The sequence below is a fragment of the Salmo salar genome, chromosome ssa01 (assembly GCF_905237065.1).
Source record: "Salmo salar chromosome ssa01, Ssal_v3.1, whole genome shotgun sequence".
Classification (NCBI taxonomy): Eukaryota; Metazoa; Chordata; class Actinopteri; order Salmoniformes; family Salmonidae; genus Salmo; species Salmo salar.
This window is the reverse complement of record NC_059442.1, coordinates 116,540,999-116,555,656: the sequence shown is the minus strand read 5'-3', so window position 1 is coordinate 116,555,656 and position 14,658 is coordinate 116,540,999. Positions and strand designations below refer to the sequence as shown.

Below are 14,658 nucleotides of genomic sequence, written 5' to 3'. Positions count from 1 at the left end.
GTTGAAAAAAATCATATCAAATCAATTAAATGTATGTTTTGGTTATCTTTAAAGATCAATATGATTATTTTTTTCACTCCTCAACTGGCTTCGCTGTTTCAAAGACAGAAATTGACCAATATCCAGCCCTACATGTTGACACAGCCAGTGAAGCTGCAAGAGTTACCTAACATAATCTACGTGTGTTTGAACAGCAGCTGGGCCCCTGGGACATTCAGCAAAACACAGTGGTATCAGGTTTAGTGGACGGTGACTAATCAGGATTGCACAAGAGCACCATTACCATAAAAATTGTAGATGTCCCTTGAATAGATTGAATCATACATGTATGCTATTTGATAAATGTGAAGTGAGGTGTTTAAAAAAACTAAACGTGCATACAGTATGGTCTGATCAAATCAATCAAAATGTCTTTATTGATAAGTATAACTAAATGGTCCGATTTGATTGTGATTGAAAGGTGGCAGGATTAGGGGTGAAATACTGTGGCCTATATACAGTCGATAGTGAAAGTCTAACACACACCCCTTGCACAGTCCTCCCATTCTAAAATGGATTACATTAGATTTTGTTTTATGCTAGTCCCAGATGTTTGCGTATCGTGCTCAGCCAATCAGGTTGCAGCAGTCTGCATGTATAGCCAGCTGCGTGGATTCCCTTCGAACGGTAAAAAGAAACGACTCATTATCACCATGTGCCGGCCTTCGGGCTCCATCCAAACTCACTGTTGAGAGTCACTGAGTCTCTAGCATTCACCCACCACGAGGGAGACACGTCGGGAAAGCAAAAGCTTTATCTAAAATTAGTAGAGGCGAGATTATTATGAAAGTGATCCTTTGTTAAAGTTTAGAATGTATTTTATATAGTAGCCTATTGGTTAGAGCGTTGGACTAGTAACCCGAAAGGTTGCAAGATCGAATCCCCAAACTGACAAGGTAAAACTCTGTCGTTCTGCCCCTGAACAAGGCAGTTAACCCCACTGTTTCTAGGTCATCATTGTAAATAAGAATTTGTTCTTAACTGACTTGCCTAGTTAAATAAAGGTAAAATAAATAAAAAATATCTGAATACAAGTTTTGTATTAGTCGTATGTACAGGATACACATGGTACTGTGTATGAACTCTCCAATGAAATGCTTACTTGCGTTTCTTGCAGTATTATATCTGAATACAGTCATAAAATGTTGATATTACAATGACTTATAAAGCTATATACAGTTCTAATTTATATTATACCTTAAGAGGTCTTGCTTCACCACTTGAGGCATACGTCTCTTTCTCAACAAAGCAAACATACAGTCACATAACACAGGGGGTCAATATAAATAGTCCGGGTAGAGAACAATCTGGACCAGTAGGAGTGACATTTTTGGAGAAAGTGGACCCTTGAGAAAGGAGTTGGGGGCAGTTGAATCAGTGAAGGTAACCTTTAGAGGACTTGTGATATTTGTTTGTGTTTCTTCTGAACAGAGGCAGCAGGCGCTCTGTGTCACGTAACTTGGGTCAAGATCTGTTTCTTGCTTTGCTCTTAGGTACCGCTTGACGTGCAGTAGCAGAGAAAACAGCCTATAACTTGGGTGACTGGAGTCTCTGACAATTTTATGGGCTTTCCTCTGACACCGCCTGGTATAGAGGTCCTGGATGGCAGGAAGCTTGGCCCCAGTGATGTACTGGGGCGTACGCACTACCCTCTGTAGCGCCTTACGGTCAGATACTGAGCAGTTGCCATACCAGGCGGTGATGCAACCGGTCAGGATGCTCTCGATGGTGCGGCTGTAGAATTTTTTGAGGATCTGGGGACCCATACCAAATCTTTTCAGTCTCCTGAGGGGGAAAATGTGTTGTCGTGCCCTCTTCACGACTGTCTTGGTGTGTTTGGACCATGATAGTTCGTTGGTGATGTGGACACCAAGGAACTTGAAACTCTCGACCCGCTCCACTACAGCCCCGTCGATGTTAATGGGGGCCTGTTTGGCCCGCCTTTTTCTGTAGTCCACGATCAGCTCCTTTGTCTTGCTCACATTGAGGGAGAGGTTGTTGATTAGGGCAACAAGTGAGTTATGCTTCAGTAAGGTTGAATTGTTAGCGTTCATAGCAATAGTTATTAACTGTACTGCAGAAACGGAACGTAAATCACGGAGAATAGATGTTGTGGTGGCAGCTGCAGAGAAGTATTTGGGTAAACAAGATTTGACTTCAGAAGAGTTACAGGGTGTGTTGAGTGGTGGTGTCCCGTCCTCCCAGGCCGTTGGCATGGTGCAGGAACAGATAGGATCAAAGTAGTGGAATGGGGGTGGAACCCCTGCATATTTTGAGGCAAGGCAGGCAAGGTTTTGAGCGTTCCTCAGGGACCTCCACCCCCCTCTTGAGACTGTCCAGCCTGTCTTTATGTACATTACAGACAACTACGCCGTTCAGTCTCTCTTGGCCCATGCTAGCCCGTAGCCAAGTCTTTAACCTGCGGAGTGCACTGAAACTTCTCTCAGCCTCACATGAAGACACTGGCACCACAAACAAAATTCTGATCAGCACCTCAACTTGGTCAAACAAACCCCCGCACCTCCACTAGAAGCCTCCTGAGGACCTCTGCTGCCTCCCCACTGCTGCTACAGGGGTATTTGTTGTGAAAGAGACACAACTGCACTGAAAGAGAATCTATGTTCAGCTCTGGGTACTGATCTAGAAACTCATCCAACTCCTCCGTGAGAAGCGCTCTTTCCAACTTTTTGCAGGACATTTAGACTGTCCTGGTCAGAACGGTCACCAAACTGAACCTCCACACCATCCAACACTTAAAAAGATTCTGCCCTATAGTGATCCACTGCTTTGCCGTCTTGAGTGCGTCTCAATGGATTCAATAGAGTTAATCAATGTTGTTGCCTTCTCATACAGTGCAAGGTAGCTTTCGTCATTTCTCTTGCCCCTAAGAGATGACCGTACACACTCGACTGCAGCCTGCATACCAGAGACAGTCTGAGTTTTCTTCTGCAGTGAAATGTTTAGACATTCAAGCTCTCCAAGAACAGCAGAGGCAAGTGTCAGGCCCAACACAGTCTTGCCTTTGCTGAAGTGCTCGAATAAGCCACTGGCAGTTGAAGCTGTCTTGGATGCAGTTTTTTGCCATCTCCTTCTAGGCTGCTTAGTACCCGCTCATACTGCCCTAGCACAGCTCTAATAGCAGTATTCCGCACAGTCCACCTTGTTGGACATAGGGGGTTTCAGGGTGGTCAGATTTGTATCTTTGGACGTGGCAATTGATTCAAACATGCTCTTAAACTTTCCTGACTGGCCATAGAGGTCACCTAACTGATGGACCCAAGAAAGGGAATCCCGGATCAGTGGGGAGGCTGAGCAGCCAGCCTGTGTAATCAGATTTACACAGTGTGCACCACAATGCACATAGAGGGCTAATGGCTGCTGCCACAATTGCCTGTGCACCTGTGTATTTTCCTGCCATGTTTAGAGTCACCATCGTAGCTCTGCCCACGTAAGCCAGACATGGGCAAATTGAGCCTCAACAACACATCAGTTGTCACTTTCACAATGCCCTCGCCTGTTGTCTCCGACACCCTGTATAGCCCAACAAACTCCTCGTGAGGGACAAGGCCATGGTCAACGTAACGCAGGCTGACACTCTCCTATTCAGCACCAGAGACATCTTGAGTCCCATCAACAATTACTGAAAATTGTACAATCGGAAGAGACCTAATCTCAGCTGCAATGCCTTGAATGACTGTATTGGCCATGATGTTCAGAATTTCATTCTGTGCTTTGGGGCCTGTGTACATTGTTGGTACACTCTGTTAACCACTTCAGTAAAATGGGATCATCCTCTTCTGCCCTAAGTTTCAAAAGCTGGTATAAATTCCCACTGTCATCCGTGTGGCCTCTAAAGGCTTGTCCCTGTCTTACTACATGCCGCGCCAAACTAACAACTTTCATCAAGCAATGCCTTGCGTCCCCCTGCTGTTTACCCCACGCGCTGGATAACTGGACACTGATCGGATTTAGCTGGTGTGCCGTTACAGTTACAAAGTGGCGGTGGGTTTGGCAGTTTTGATGTGCTGTGAATTTTTCAATGGCTTTTCTCCCGTTCCTAAATCCTGCACTAATGAAGGCAAGCATCTGCTCTTTGGCCAAAAGATGGCTGGCTTGAAAACCCTTGTGTCACATCCTGACCAGTAAAAGAGGTTGTTTGTTATTGTAGTTTGGTCATGGTGTGGCAGGGGGTGTTTGTTTAAAGTGTTTCGTGGTTTGTTGTGCTATGTTAGTTCTAGTATGTCTATTTCTATGTGGTGTTTATTGGGTTGACCTTCAAATTGAAGCAGCTGCTCCTCGTTGCTTCTAATTGAAGGTCCTATTTAAGAGGGGTGTTTTTTCTACGGGATTTGTGGGTAGTTGTTTTGTGTTCGTGCACCTGACGGGACTGTTTAGTGTCGTTTTTGTATATGTTTTCCTTCTTTAATAAAATAAGAAGATGAGTTCACACGTTCCCGCTGTGTTTTGGTCCAATCCCTACGACACCCTTGGCTACAGTGAAAACACAACACTCCTTTTGTTGATGGATTATAATGTAGCCAGGGGAAATTGTGAAACCACTTCTCTTGAAATGTCAACACTCTTGTTGGCAAGAGTTTGCGGTTCTATAAATTGTGGGTGTGGCTGATATGGTTTTGTGCCATCACTGAGGTAACTGGACAATGCTGTGCCACTGCCCCTTATACTGGTGCTGCTGGCAACAAGGGTGACACCTGGTCCTGCCGTAGCTGTGACACTGTCCTCTGAAGTCTCTCTCCCTGGCTCTTTCCCTTTCCCCACCCTCACTGACTCACAGTCTGTCTCCTAGAAAAGAAATAAGGTTTTTGCCGTACTCCTAACTACCGGTACCCAAAACTACACAATTAATCACAACAGCAATACCATTGCCTTTAACAAATCTTAGTTCAGTCACCAGTTTAAGTTGAGTGGGAGTATCCATGGCATTTTCCAATTATGTTCCTATTTTACAAGTAAAAAAAATGGAGAACCTTTCATAATGTTGCCAAACAAAGACTCAACAAACTTACCTGAGACTCCCTGTCTCTGCCAGTCTGTCCCTGCCCATCTGTCCCCAACTCTGCTGTCTGTGTGCCATCTGTTGCCTGCTCTGCCTAATGACATTTACATTTACATTTTAGTCATTTAGCAGACGCTCTTATCCAGAGCGACTTACAGTAGTGAATGCATACATTTCCTTCTCTTTTTTCCCCCGTAGAAAACAGGTAAAACAAAAAAAGTGCAGCTACTTTGCAGTCTTTCCATCTTCAGTTTAAGTGGTTGTGTTAGCTGTGTTGTTGGCTAGCTCCTCTGAGTAAGTGTCCGGACGAGAGAGCACATTTTTTACGCCAGGCGAAATCGAGCATCATTATCGCATTGTTACGGATGTATCCAAATAAATGTCACAAGAAAACAGCTTAAACAAACGCAAATGCAGCTACTTTGCTGTTATTCTGGCTGCACTGTTTGACGTGACTAAGTTAGCCGTAGTTGGCTGGCTGGCTAGCAAACAAGGGATAAGAACGTTGGCAGCCAGTATGGCAATAGAACATTTAGAATGAACGACTGGGTCGCTTCTCTGGCAACCGAACCAATAGAATGTTAGACCAGCCGGCTTGGGTAGCAACCCTAGTTTTGTGTTGGGACTATATCTTGTGGAAGGAAGAAATAGTATGAATAAATTAATTAAAAATAATTTAAAAAAATATGAAAATATGTCAAATCTTTATTTGAATATGTTGGTAACCCATTGTAAAAAAGTGATAATGCCCTCGAAGCCGGTGTTTTGAAGATATATTGGCCCGGTTTTCCAGCCAGCGACGAAGTCTTGGGCCTAACAACACCCGTGCCAATATATCCTCCAAACACCGGCTTCTTGAGCATTATCACTTAAGTATACTCCTGCTATGTGTGTGTGCGCACCTGTGTGTGAGTTTGCATGTGTATGAGACTTCCTTCGCAAACATCATTGTGAAACATTTCCATTAGCATTTCACTTCTTTCTTCTGAACATTTTATCAACTAGTCTGAGATATTAGGCTACTGGGGTTCTTACTTTGCGTTTTGGTGTACTGAAAAATACTCTGTCTTTTTTCTGCCATTTTTCTTCCTGACTGGCTGGCTGGCTACACACACACACACACACACAGTGTGTAGGTTATTTACAGTAGGAGATGGGCTTCTATCATCTTCTATCATTCTATATGGGCTTTGATCTAAAAGGTAGCTCTTGCAGTGACAAGAGTTGACAGCTGTATGAGTTCACCATTTACACAACATATGCTGCAACCTTTTGTAATTTTAATATAGTTTGTTTCATATGGGCTGGCTTCCAACAATAGCTGAATTTGCAAAGCTAGTGAGCACCAATTCCGTTTCTGTGGTGTTTGCTATAATCTTTGCTACCTGGTTATTAAATAAAGGTGAAATAAAATAAAATAAAAAAGGTTCCCTAGCGACAATTTAGCTTTTGCATCGAGACCATTAAATGTATTTAAGACAATGGTAGAAGAGAGTGTAGTTCTGTTCAGTTTGGAGTTCAGTTTATCGCTAACCTTATCGCAGGGACTTTGTTCTGCGTGGTTCGTTCTGCGTTGTGTACTTTTAATCAGGACACTGACACAACTGGAATTATGATGGTTGAATCATGTTTATTGGTCCTGCACACGAAGAGACAACACACAATATGTTAGCCCTCGGTGCAGTCACAGCTCTCGGGCACCTTGCTAGCTGAAGGTCCGGCCAAAAGAGAACGATAAAAGGGTCCGTAAGTACGGATAACCCGCGATGGACCAAACCAAAATATACAAACTTTTACAATTAGGTGTATTTACAATATAGATATCAAAAAATGTTTGTACACCGAAAAATAACATTAACTATGCTGCTGTAATTAAATAAAGAAAACACATTGAATTATTATTATTGTTATTAACTTATTAACATCCCCTCTTGACCTGGCCTACTTGAACTGTCCTTGCGTGCAACTTGGTGCATAATCTAGGGGAACAACATCACTCTACTACATTCACCCCCACTGTTTTACACTAGATTATAGGCACAAAACAAAACACATTACCTCTAAGGTAACAAAGCAAAGAAAGAAAAAAAAAAAATTCACACCCACAGAGCGACGGAGTAACCCAGTGTAGACCCTTAAATCTAGACCCACAAATGGTCGATCAGCTGGAAAGCTATCCCGCGAAGGATTAGGAAAAATAAGAGGTAGCTAATCCCTTATTCAACCGTATACAAAAAATGCCAAATACATTTTATGCTGATGAACTACACACAAAGTTACATGAATTGTCAAGAATATTAGACCAACCCACAAATCACTCTAAGACCCAGTTAGATGACCATATACACCCCAAAAAATGAAAAGGTAGGCAATATCCTACCGTCACTGAGAAACCAAGAACGGTTTCATTTCCTGTGTAGACATAGTTTGGATTAACCTATTCACTGGCTTAATAAATCTACCTAGTCTAGTCCGAACACCCTCACCCAAAAACCTAGCAGGAATGTCACGGACAGCACTAACCGTGCTCAGAGGTCTAACCTCAGGTTGGGGAATACTACAACTCGGCCTATCCGGAGCCAGCACACTTTCAGTTACAGACTCAACACTAGTAGTGTCAGACGACTGATCAGAATCCTGGTAGATTGCCACAGACCACACTGACAAAGCATCTTCAACCAAGTTAACAACATCTGTTACAGCACCATCCCCACTGAATGGAGTTTTGCCATCAGAACTCTTGTAGGCTTTGGGGATCTCTCTCTGGTCCACTTCTACTGAGCACACCTCACTCAAGGGGACGTCATATGGCCGTTCCACTTCACTTCCATCAACTGGGACTACACCATCCTCTTGGAATATCCTCCCAGAAGACTCAGGAAGGCTTGCTACCCAGTGGACAGTCCTTGCGTCACTCCCATCCATTTTGCTGGACGCTGCAGACATCTCAGAGAACACGTCACCACTCGATAGATATCCGTGACTCTCAGGTTCCTCCCAAGAAGGCAAAGGCAGAAAGTTGACTGGCATAATCAGGTTCCTATGCACCGTCTTGATGCGTCCAGTGGTAGGGTGCTGTATACGATATGTGTTCAGTGAGCTGTTCTTCGCAACAACTATGTACACCGCACTGTCCCAGCGATCAGCCAGTTTCTTCTTGCCCCTCTCTCCCTTGTTAGCAAGTAGAACTCTGTCTCCCTTCTCTACCGAATGACCCTTCGACCGTCTGTTGTAGACCTCGGCTTGTCTCTTTTGTTGCTTACTTGCATGCTGCTGAGCCAATGTCATGGCTTCTCTCAGATCCTCACCCAAAGACTGGACATACTTATCCACATCGACCGTGTCCCCATCCAACAGCACACTTTCAAACATAACATCTACTGGCAGCCTAGGGGTGCGTCCAAACATCAAGAAGAAGGGCGGAAACCCAGTAGTCTCGTGAACAGTGCAGTTATAGGAGAATGTCAATGTGTTCAACATCTGAGGCCATTTAGCCTTGGACCTAGCTGGCAGAGCTCTAATCATCCCACCCAGCGTGCGATTTAGACGTTCTGCTTGACCGTTCCCCATGGGATGATAAGGTGTGGTGTGGGACTTTCCAACACCAGATAACTGAAGTAATTCTGCAATAAGTGAACTTTCAAAGTTAGCACCCCTGTCAGAATGGATACAATCAGCGAACCCATAAACGCAAAAGAAATTATTCCAGAGAACACGAGCCACAGTCTTAGCAGACTGGTTTGGACACGGATACGCACATGCCAGCTTAGTAAAGTGATCAGTCACTACTAACACATCAATAGACTTGTTGTTTGAATCTTCTGCAGTCCAGAAATCAATACACACAAGTTCCAAAGGTGCCATTGTCACAATGGAGACAAGTGGAGCTCTTGCTTCAGGCTCAGGTGCTTTACTCAACACGCATCTCTTACAGTGGGCCACGTATTCCTTGACATCCTTTTCCATAGAGTCCCAGTAAAACCGCTGTCTCGTAAGCCACAATGTGCGCTGCTGACCCTGATGACCAGCATCATCATCATGAACTCCCTTCAACACAAGGCCTCTCAAAGACACAGGTACAACATACTGGAATATTTTCTTCTTACTCACTGGGTGTTTTGAGACACGATACAGAATCCTTAACCGCGTGGTGAGTTTTCCCCACTGTCTTAGAGTATAAACTGTTTCATTAGCTTCAAGGACTCGCTCTCTCCTAGATGGGCGCCGGCCTCTATCTACAAAGAACATGACTCTGCTGATGACAGGATCCAGTGACTGGTTATCATACAGCTCCTTGTGTGTAAAGACAGGTAAAGGGCTCTGACCCATGGACATCAACTTCTCAAGGTGCTGCGCGTGTGAAATGGCCCTCACCGTGGCACCATCATCCCATCGGCGGTGAGCATGGAGGACAGCAGACACCTCTTCACAGGAAACCAACCCACTGACATCGTCTCCAGCTCTACTTAACTCACTCCCAGGAGCCATAGACGTTCCACAGCCAGCCTCGGGCTGTTCACAGGAGAGGCGGAACATGTCTTGAACATCACCCACTCGAAGACCTCTGGTTTCCTCCAGCAGGACATCATATGGGATTCTTGTCAGTCGGTGCAAAACTGTGGAGCGAACAAATGGCTCTCTGCTCAAGGCATCAGCAACGACATTCTTGGGACCTGGTATGTACTGGATATCAAAGTCAAAGGGTGCCAGCTTTGCGACCCATCTCTGCTCGCATGCATCAAGTCTCGGCTTTGTAAGAATATATTTGAGTGGATTGTTGTCGGTCCACACAGTAAACTTATGCCCTCGCAGCCAATGGCTGAATTTATCATGAATGGCCCATTTCATGGCTAGAAATTCCAGCCGGTGAGCAGGATACTTGGATTGTGCATGATTAAGAGATTTACTAGCAAAAGCTATTGGCCTGGCTATTGCCATCCCATCTTGCACTTGGGATAGTACAGCTCCCAAACCACTAGTAGATGCATCCACAGAAAGTAAAAATGGCTGAGAAAAAATCTGGATGAGCCAGCAGTGCCTGGTCAACTAGTGCTGATTTCAAAGCTTCAAAAGCGAGTTGACATTCGGCAGTCCAGTCTGCAGCAGTGAGCCTGCGAGAGGGACCAGGCCTCCTCCTACCCTTGCCTCCCCTAGGCTTCTTCTGACCTGTAGTTAGCTGAAACAACGGCCTAGCAACCATGGAACAATTCTCAATGTAGTGTTGATAGTATACTACCATACCAAGAAAAGAACGGATTTTGCTAGGAGACGGAGTGACACCATCAGCTTCCATCATCTCGCTCTCAGTCACGTTCAAAATAGTTTGAACTTTAGCAGGGTCAGTGGCTACACCCTCCCTAGAAATGATGTGACCCAAAAACTTAACAGACCTCCTCAAAAACTTGCACTTAGACAGAGACAGTTTAAGATTGTGCTCCTGCAACCGCTGAAAAACCATCTCAAGTCTCTGCAGACTCTCTTCCTCAGTCTTAGCAAAAACCATCAGATCATCCAAATAACAAAGGAGACTTAGAAAGTTTTGGTCACCAAAGATGGTCAGCATCATTCTCATAAACGTAGCCGGGCTGTTGCATAGGCCCTGAGGCAACCGATTGTACTCGTGCAGACCTAAAGGAGAGGAAAAGGCAGTGTATTTCTTATCCTCTTCATGCAGTGGCACGTTATAATACCCTGACGTCAAGTCCATTGTGCTGAAGAAGGCATTACCTCCCAGCGCGGCCAGTACATCAGCCTGATGAGGCAGGGGATGAGCGTCCTTTACAGTGCGTGCATTTAACCACCTAAAGTCAGTACATAGGCGCAAGTCCCCATTCTTTTTCCATACCAGCACCAAAGGTGAGGCATACTCACTGCTGGATTTTCTGACGATTTCCTTTTCCTCCATATCATCCAGTGTTTCCCTGAGTTTTTGGTAATGAGCTGGAGAAAGCCTACGATAAGGTAATCGAAATGGGCGGTCATCAGTTAGCCGTATGCGATGGCAGAACCCCTTTGCCTCACCACAATCTAGGCTATGTCTAGAGAACACTGTGTCATACTTCCCAATTAAATTGACAAGTTTATCCTTCCAGAACTGTGAAACTGGACACTCCTCAACAGACAGGCCTTGAAGTCCAAGATTGCTCAGTGTACTGTTGCCATGAACTACACTGCCACCAACTGAACTCTTAGCTGTCAGACTGCCGTGTGAGCTGTCACATTGAACTTTAGCCACGTTCTGGTAAGCTGCTTGCTGCTTGACATCATCAAAATCCTCTAATGCAATGCAAGGATACACATCCGCCACTTTAGCATTTCGTCTCAGGGTAACTGGTGATGTTGTTGGATTCACTATCTTCACAGGTAGCCATCCATCCCCCCACAGAGGCGTAACTACTCTCCCCACTAGTATGTGTCGATTCACACAACGAGACGTGCTGGGCTCGACAACAACAGTACTGCCCACAGAAAGTTTTGTCTTTGGGGGTAGGCGGCCCCACACCAGATGCTCACTCATGGGTTGGAGTGTTACTGCCCTCTTCAACTTAATGGTGCCTACTTTATCTGGGATAGAGTCTCCTCTCCATCTCTCCAGATTTGACAGAAGACGCAGGAAGTGGCTGTCATCGCACTGGCTAGAGGAACCTGGTGTACCCACCACCCGCCAGTAGCTGTCATTTGATTTGAACTGTCTAATCAAAGACTTCAACACATTAGTGCCCACAATGAGTTCATCAACCTGCCCATCTACAATAAGCACTGGGACAACATAGCTGAAACCATAAAGCTGCATTTTTAAATCACACATGCCCACTGGGCTAGTTTGCTTCCCACCACAACCCACCAGGATGATGTCTGAAGGAGCTAGAAAGTTCCCCTCTACCACTCCTGCCTCCCTCAACCGAGGTACAATATCTGCGCGCAGAGTAGTAGCCATGGACCCACTATCTAACATCCCCTTCAGCTCAACTTTATCCTGTACTAGCACGGAGGTGTAAAACAAACTGTCATTCTGCGTAATTCTCATTGTGTTCTGAAAAATGACTGTGTTGTTCTTGGGTACTGACTCACAAAAGTAAGAATAAACAGATTGGATATCATCATCAGTGGAGGAAAAATAAGACTGCCCCACATTGCCCTCCTCAGAATGGAGGCATTCTAGTTTTCCTGAGACCTGCCAGTCTGTCCACATCCAGGGCTCTGTCGCTGCCCAGCCTCACTACAGTCAAAGCTCATGTGGCCCGGAGAGAAGCACTTGAAGCACAGCTGGTGCATCTGACAGTGAGCTTTGGTCCAGTGATTAGTGCTTCCACAGACGGCGCACTCACGCTGACGTTTGTGGAACTGTTTACGGGGCCCTCTGTTCACAGACTGAGTATTGCTGACCAGAGCCTTCTCTAACAAAGTCAAAACCTTCTCTAATGTCTCAACCTCAGATATAGATGGTGCCTGGTCTGGTTCACGGCCACATTGAGAAAAGGATGACACCTTAGGTCTGTTCACAGGACCCACTCCCTCCTGGGGGGAGTCAAAGACGGCAGCCACCTGCTGTGAAAGTTGTGTTCTACATGCTTTACGTTCCCTTAACAGTTCATCCAACTGATTCTGTACCTCACTGGCTGTCCAGTCACGAAGGGCTTTGCTCTTGAACACTTGGGCCAACTCTTTATCAGGACAGTTGCGTACAAACATGACTGCCAACTCTGAGCACTCATTGGGTAGGGTCCTGCCCTCACTCACAAGGTACTGTTTGGCTGCCTCTGCAGCTTTGTTAAGCCTAATCCAGAAATCTATTGGACCCTCATTAGCATATGGTTTGATTGAATAGAAATCAGCTAATGGCATACCTGAGCAGACAGTATCCCCAAAGTGTTGCTTGAGAACACTGAACACCGCCTTAACATCTGTGACTACAGGGTTGTTACGCATCCAGACTTTGGTCACATCCCGTGCCCTCCCCATGAGCCTAGACATCACCTCCCCAACATTCTCAGACCCAGTGTAACCCCTCTTCTCTAAGTAGACTCCCATTAACTCCTCCCACTCCAGGACAGAGTACTTATCTGAGCCATCACCCCTAAAGAAAGGTGGAGGACTAACATCGGACTTCACAACCAGATTCAGCTTGGACGCATCAATAAAGGTTGACCCACACTGCTCAGGCAGGGGAAACTGCTGGGGTTGGTGAGGGGGACAGGCAGGAGCAAGACTTGAAACCCCAGACTGCAGTAAACTCGCTCTGATAGATTCACCTATCTCTGAACCAATCTGCTTAATAATGTCACTAAGCTGACTCGGAGGCGTCCCATTATCACTGAGGACTGTGGATGACGGTACATCAAAAGACAGAGGTGGGATACCCTGGTCAGGTGGAACAAACAGCCTACCCCTCCCAGCGCTTGCAAACTCAGGACTAGCAAACGCTCTACTCCCAGGAGCTGACTGTACAAGTGGTGTAAATGCAAGGACACCCCTCCCTCTACCCACACTAAAATCCCCAGCATAACTACATTTGTGGACTTGAGAGTCTTCCATGGCTCAACAGAGCACTAAAATACAATGTAATTTACTGCATTCAAATACATTTTTTTTTGTTGCAATAAACAAATTCATCAAAAACATACAAATAAGCACGAATACCTGTATCTAATGAGTATGCTACACTCACATTCACTGTTCACAGTATATATTAGCTTACAGCAAACCATCAACAAATGCGCATGCGCAGGTCGTGCACCTCAGCCACATGCACAGCTCCCGGGGGTCGGCTTGAGCTGACCAGTCGGCAGGTCACGGCACCAGTTTGTAGCGTGGTTCGTTCTGCGTTGTGTACTTTTAATCAGGACACTGCCACAACTGGAATTATGATGGTTGAATCATGTTTATTGGTCCTGCACACGAAGAGACAACACACAATATGTTAGCCCTCGGTGCAGTCACAGCTCTCGGGCACCTGCGTGAGCACATAGCAACTCACTCAAACACGGTCCCAAATACTCCCGAGTTACAATAGGTACCCTAATTAGCGAGCTTGGTGAAAGTTAACATAAATCTTTATAATTGTTCACATTGTAACAAAACATATAATTGCGTAACAGCACTTTAAGTAACTTTACCACAGTTTTATATTGCCAAATTACGGCGCCAAGGACAACATACCTTGCTAGCTGAAGGTCCGGCCAAAAGAGAACGATAAAAGGGTCCGTAAGTACGGATAACCCGCGATGGACCAAACCAAAATATACAAACTTTTACAATTAGGTGTATTTACAATATAGATATCAAAAAATGTTTGTACACCGAAAAATAACATTAACTATGCTGCTGTAATTAAATAAAGAAAACACATTGAATTATTATTATTGTTATTAACTTATTAACATCCCCTCTTGACCTGGCCTACTTGAACTGTCCTTGCGTGCAACTTGGTGCATAATCTAGGGGAACAACATCACTCTACTACACTGACCTTGGAATAAACTGACAATAGCAAAGATTCCATCTTTGACAACGCCACATTAAATGGAATAGATATGTTTTTAAGTTATTAACTAGCTTGATAGTTAATGTTTGCTTTAGTTTGCGCGCTAGCTCTGCATAGT

At 45.0% G+C, this 14,658-nt stretch overlaps 1 protein-coding gene across 2 annotated transcripts; it reads right to left on the bottom strand.

Annotated features, from left to right (window-relative positions):
• Window positions 1-7,053: 7,053 nt before the first annotated feature.
• On the bottom strand, window positions 7,054-14,276 carry LOC106592891 (uncharacterized). 2 transcript variants are annotated; one of them, XM_045687744.1, is made up of 2 exons: window positions 14,216-14,276; window positions 7,054-14,009 (listed from the first exon to the last, which is right to left on the bottom strand). In XM_045687744.1, exon 2 carries the CDS (start codon window positions 9,992-9,994, stop codon window positions 7,439-7,441), a length of 2,556 nt encoding a protein of 851 aa, XP_045543700.1. In that variant the 5' UTR covers window positions 9,995-14,009; window positions 14,216-14,276; the 3' UTR covers window positions 7,054-7,438. The 2 variants fall into 2 exon arrangements, with proteins under 2 accessions (XP_045543700.1, XP_045543702.1); XM_045687746.1 differs by having other exon boundaries at window positions 10,951-14,009.
• Between the last annotated feature and the right edge of the window lie 382 nt (window positions 14,277-14,658).

Coding starts and splice junctions, on each gene's coding strand:
- LOC106592891 (XM_045687744.1), bottom strand. CDS start 9,994: ATGGCAATAGCCAGGCCAATAGCTTTTGCTAGTAAATCTCTTAATCAT.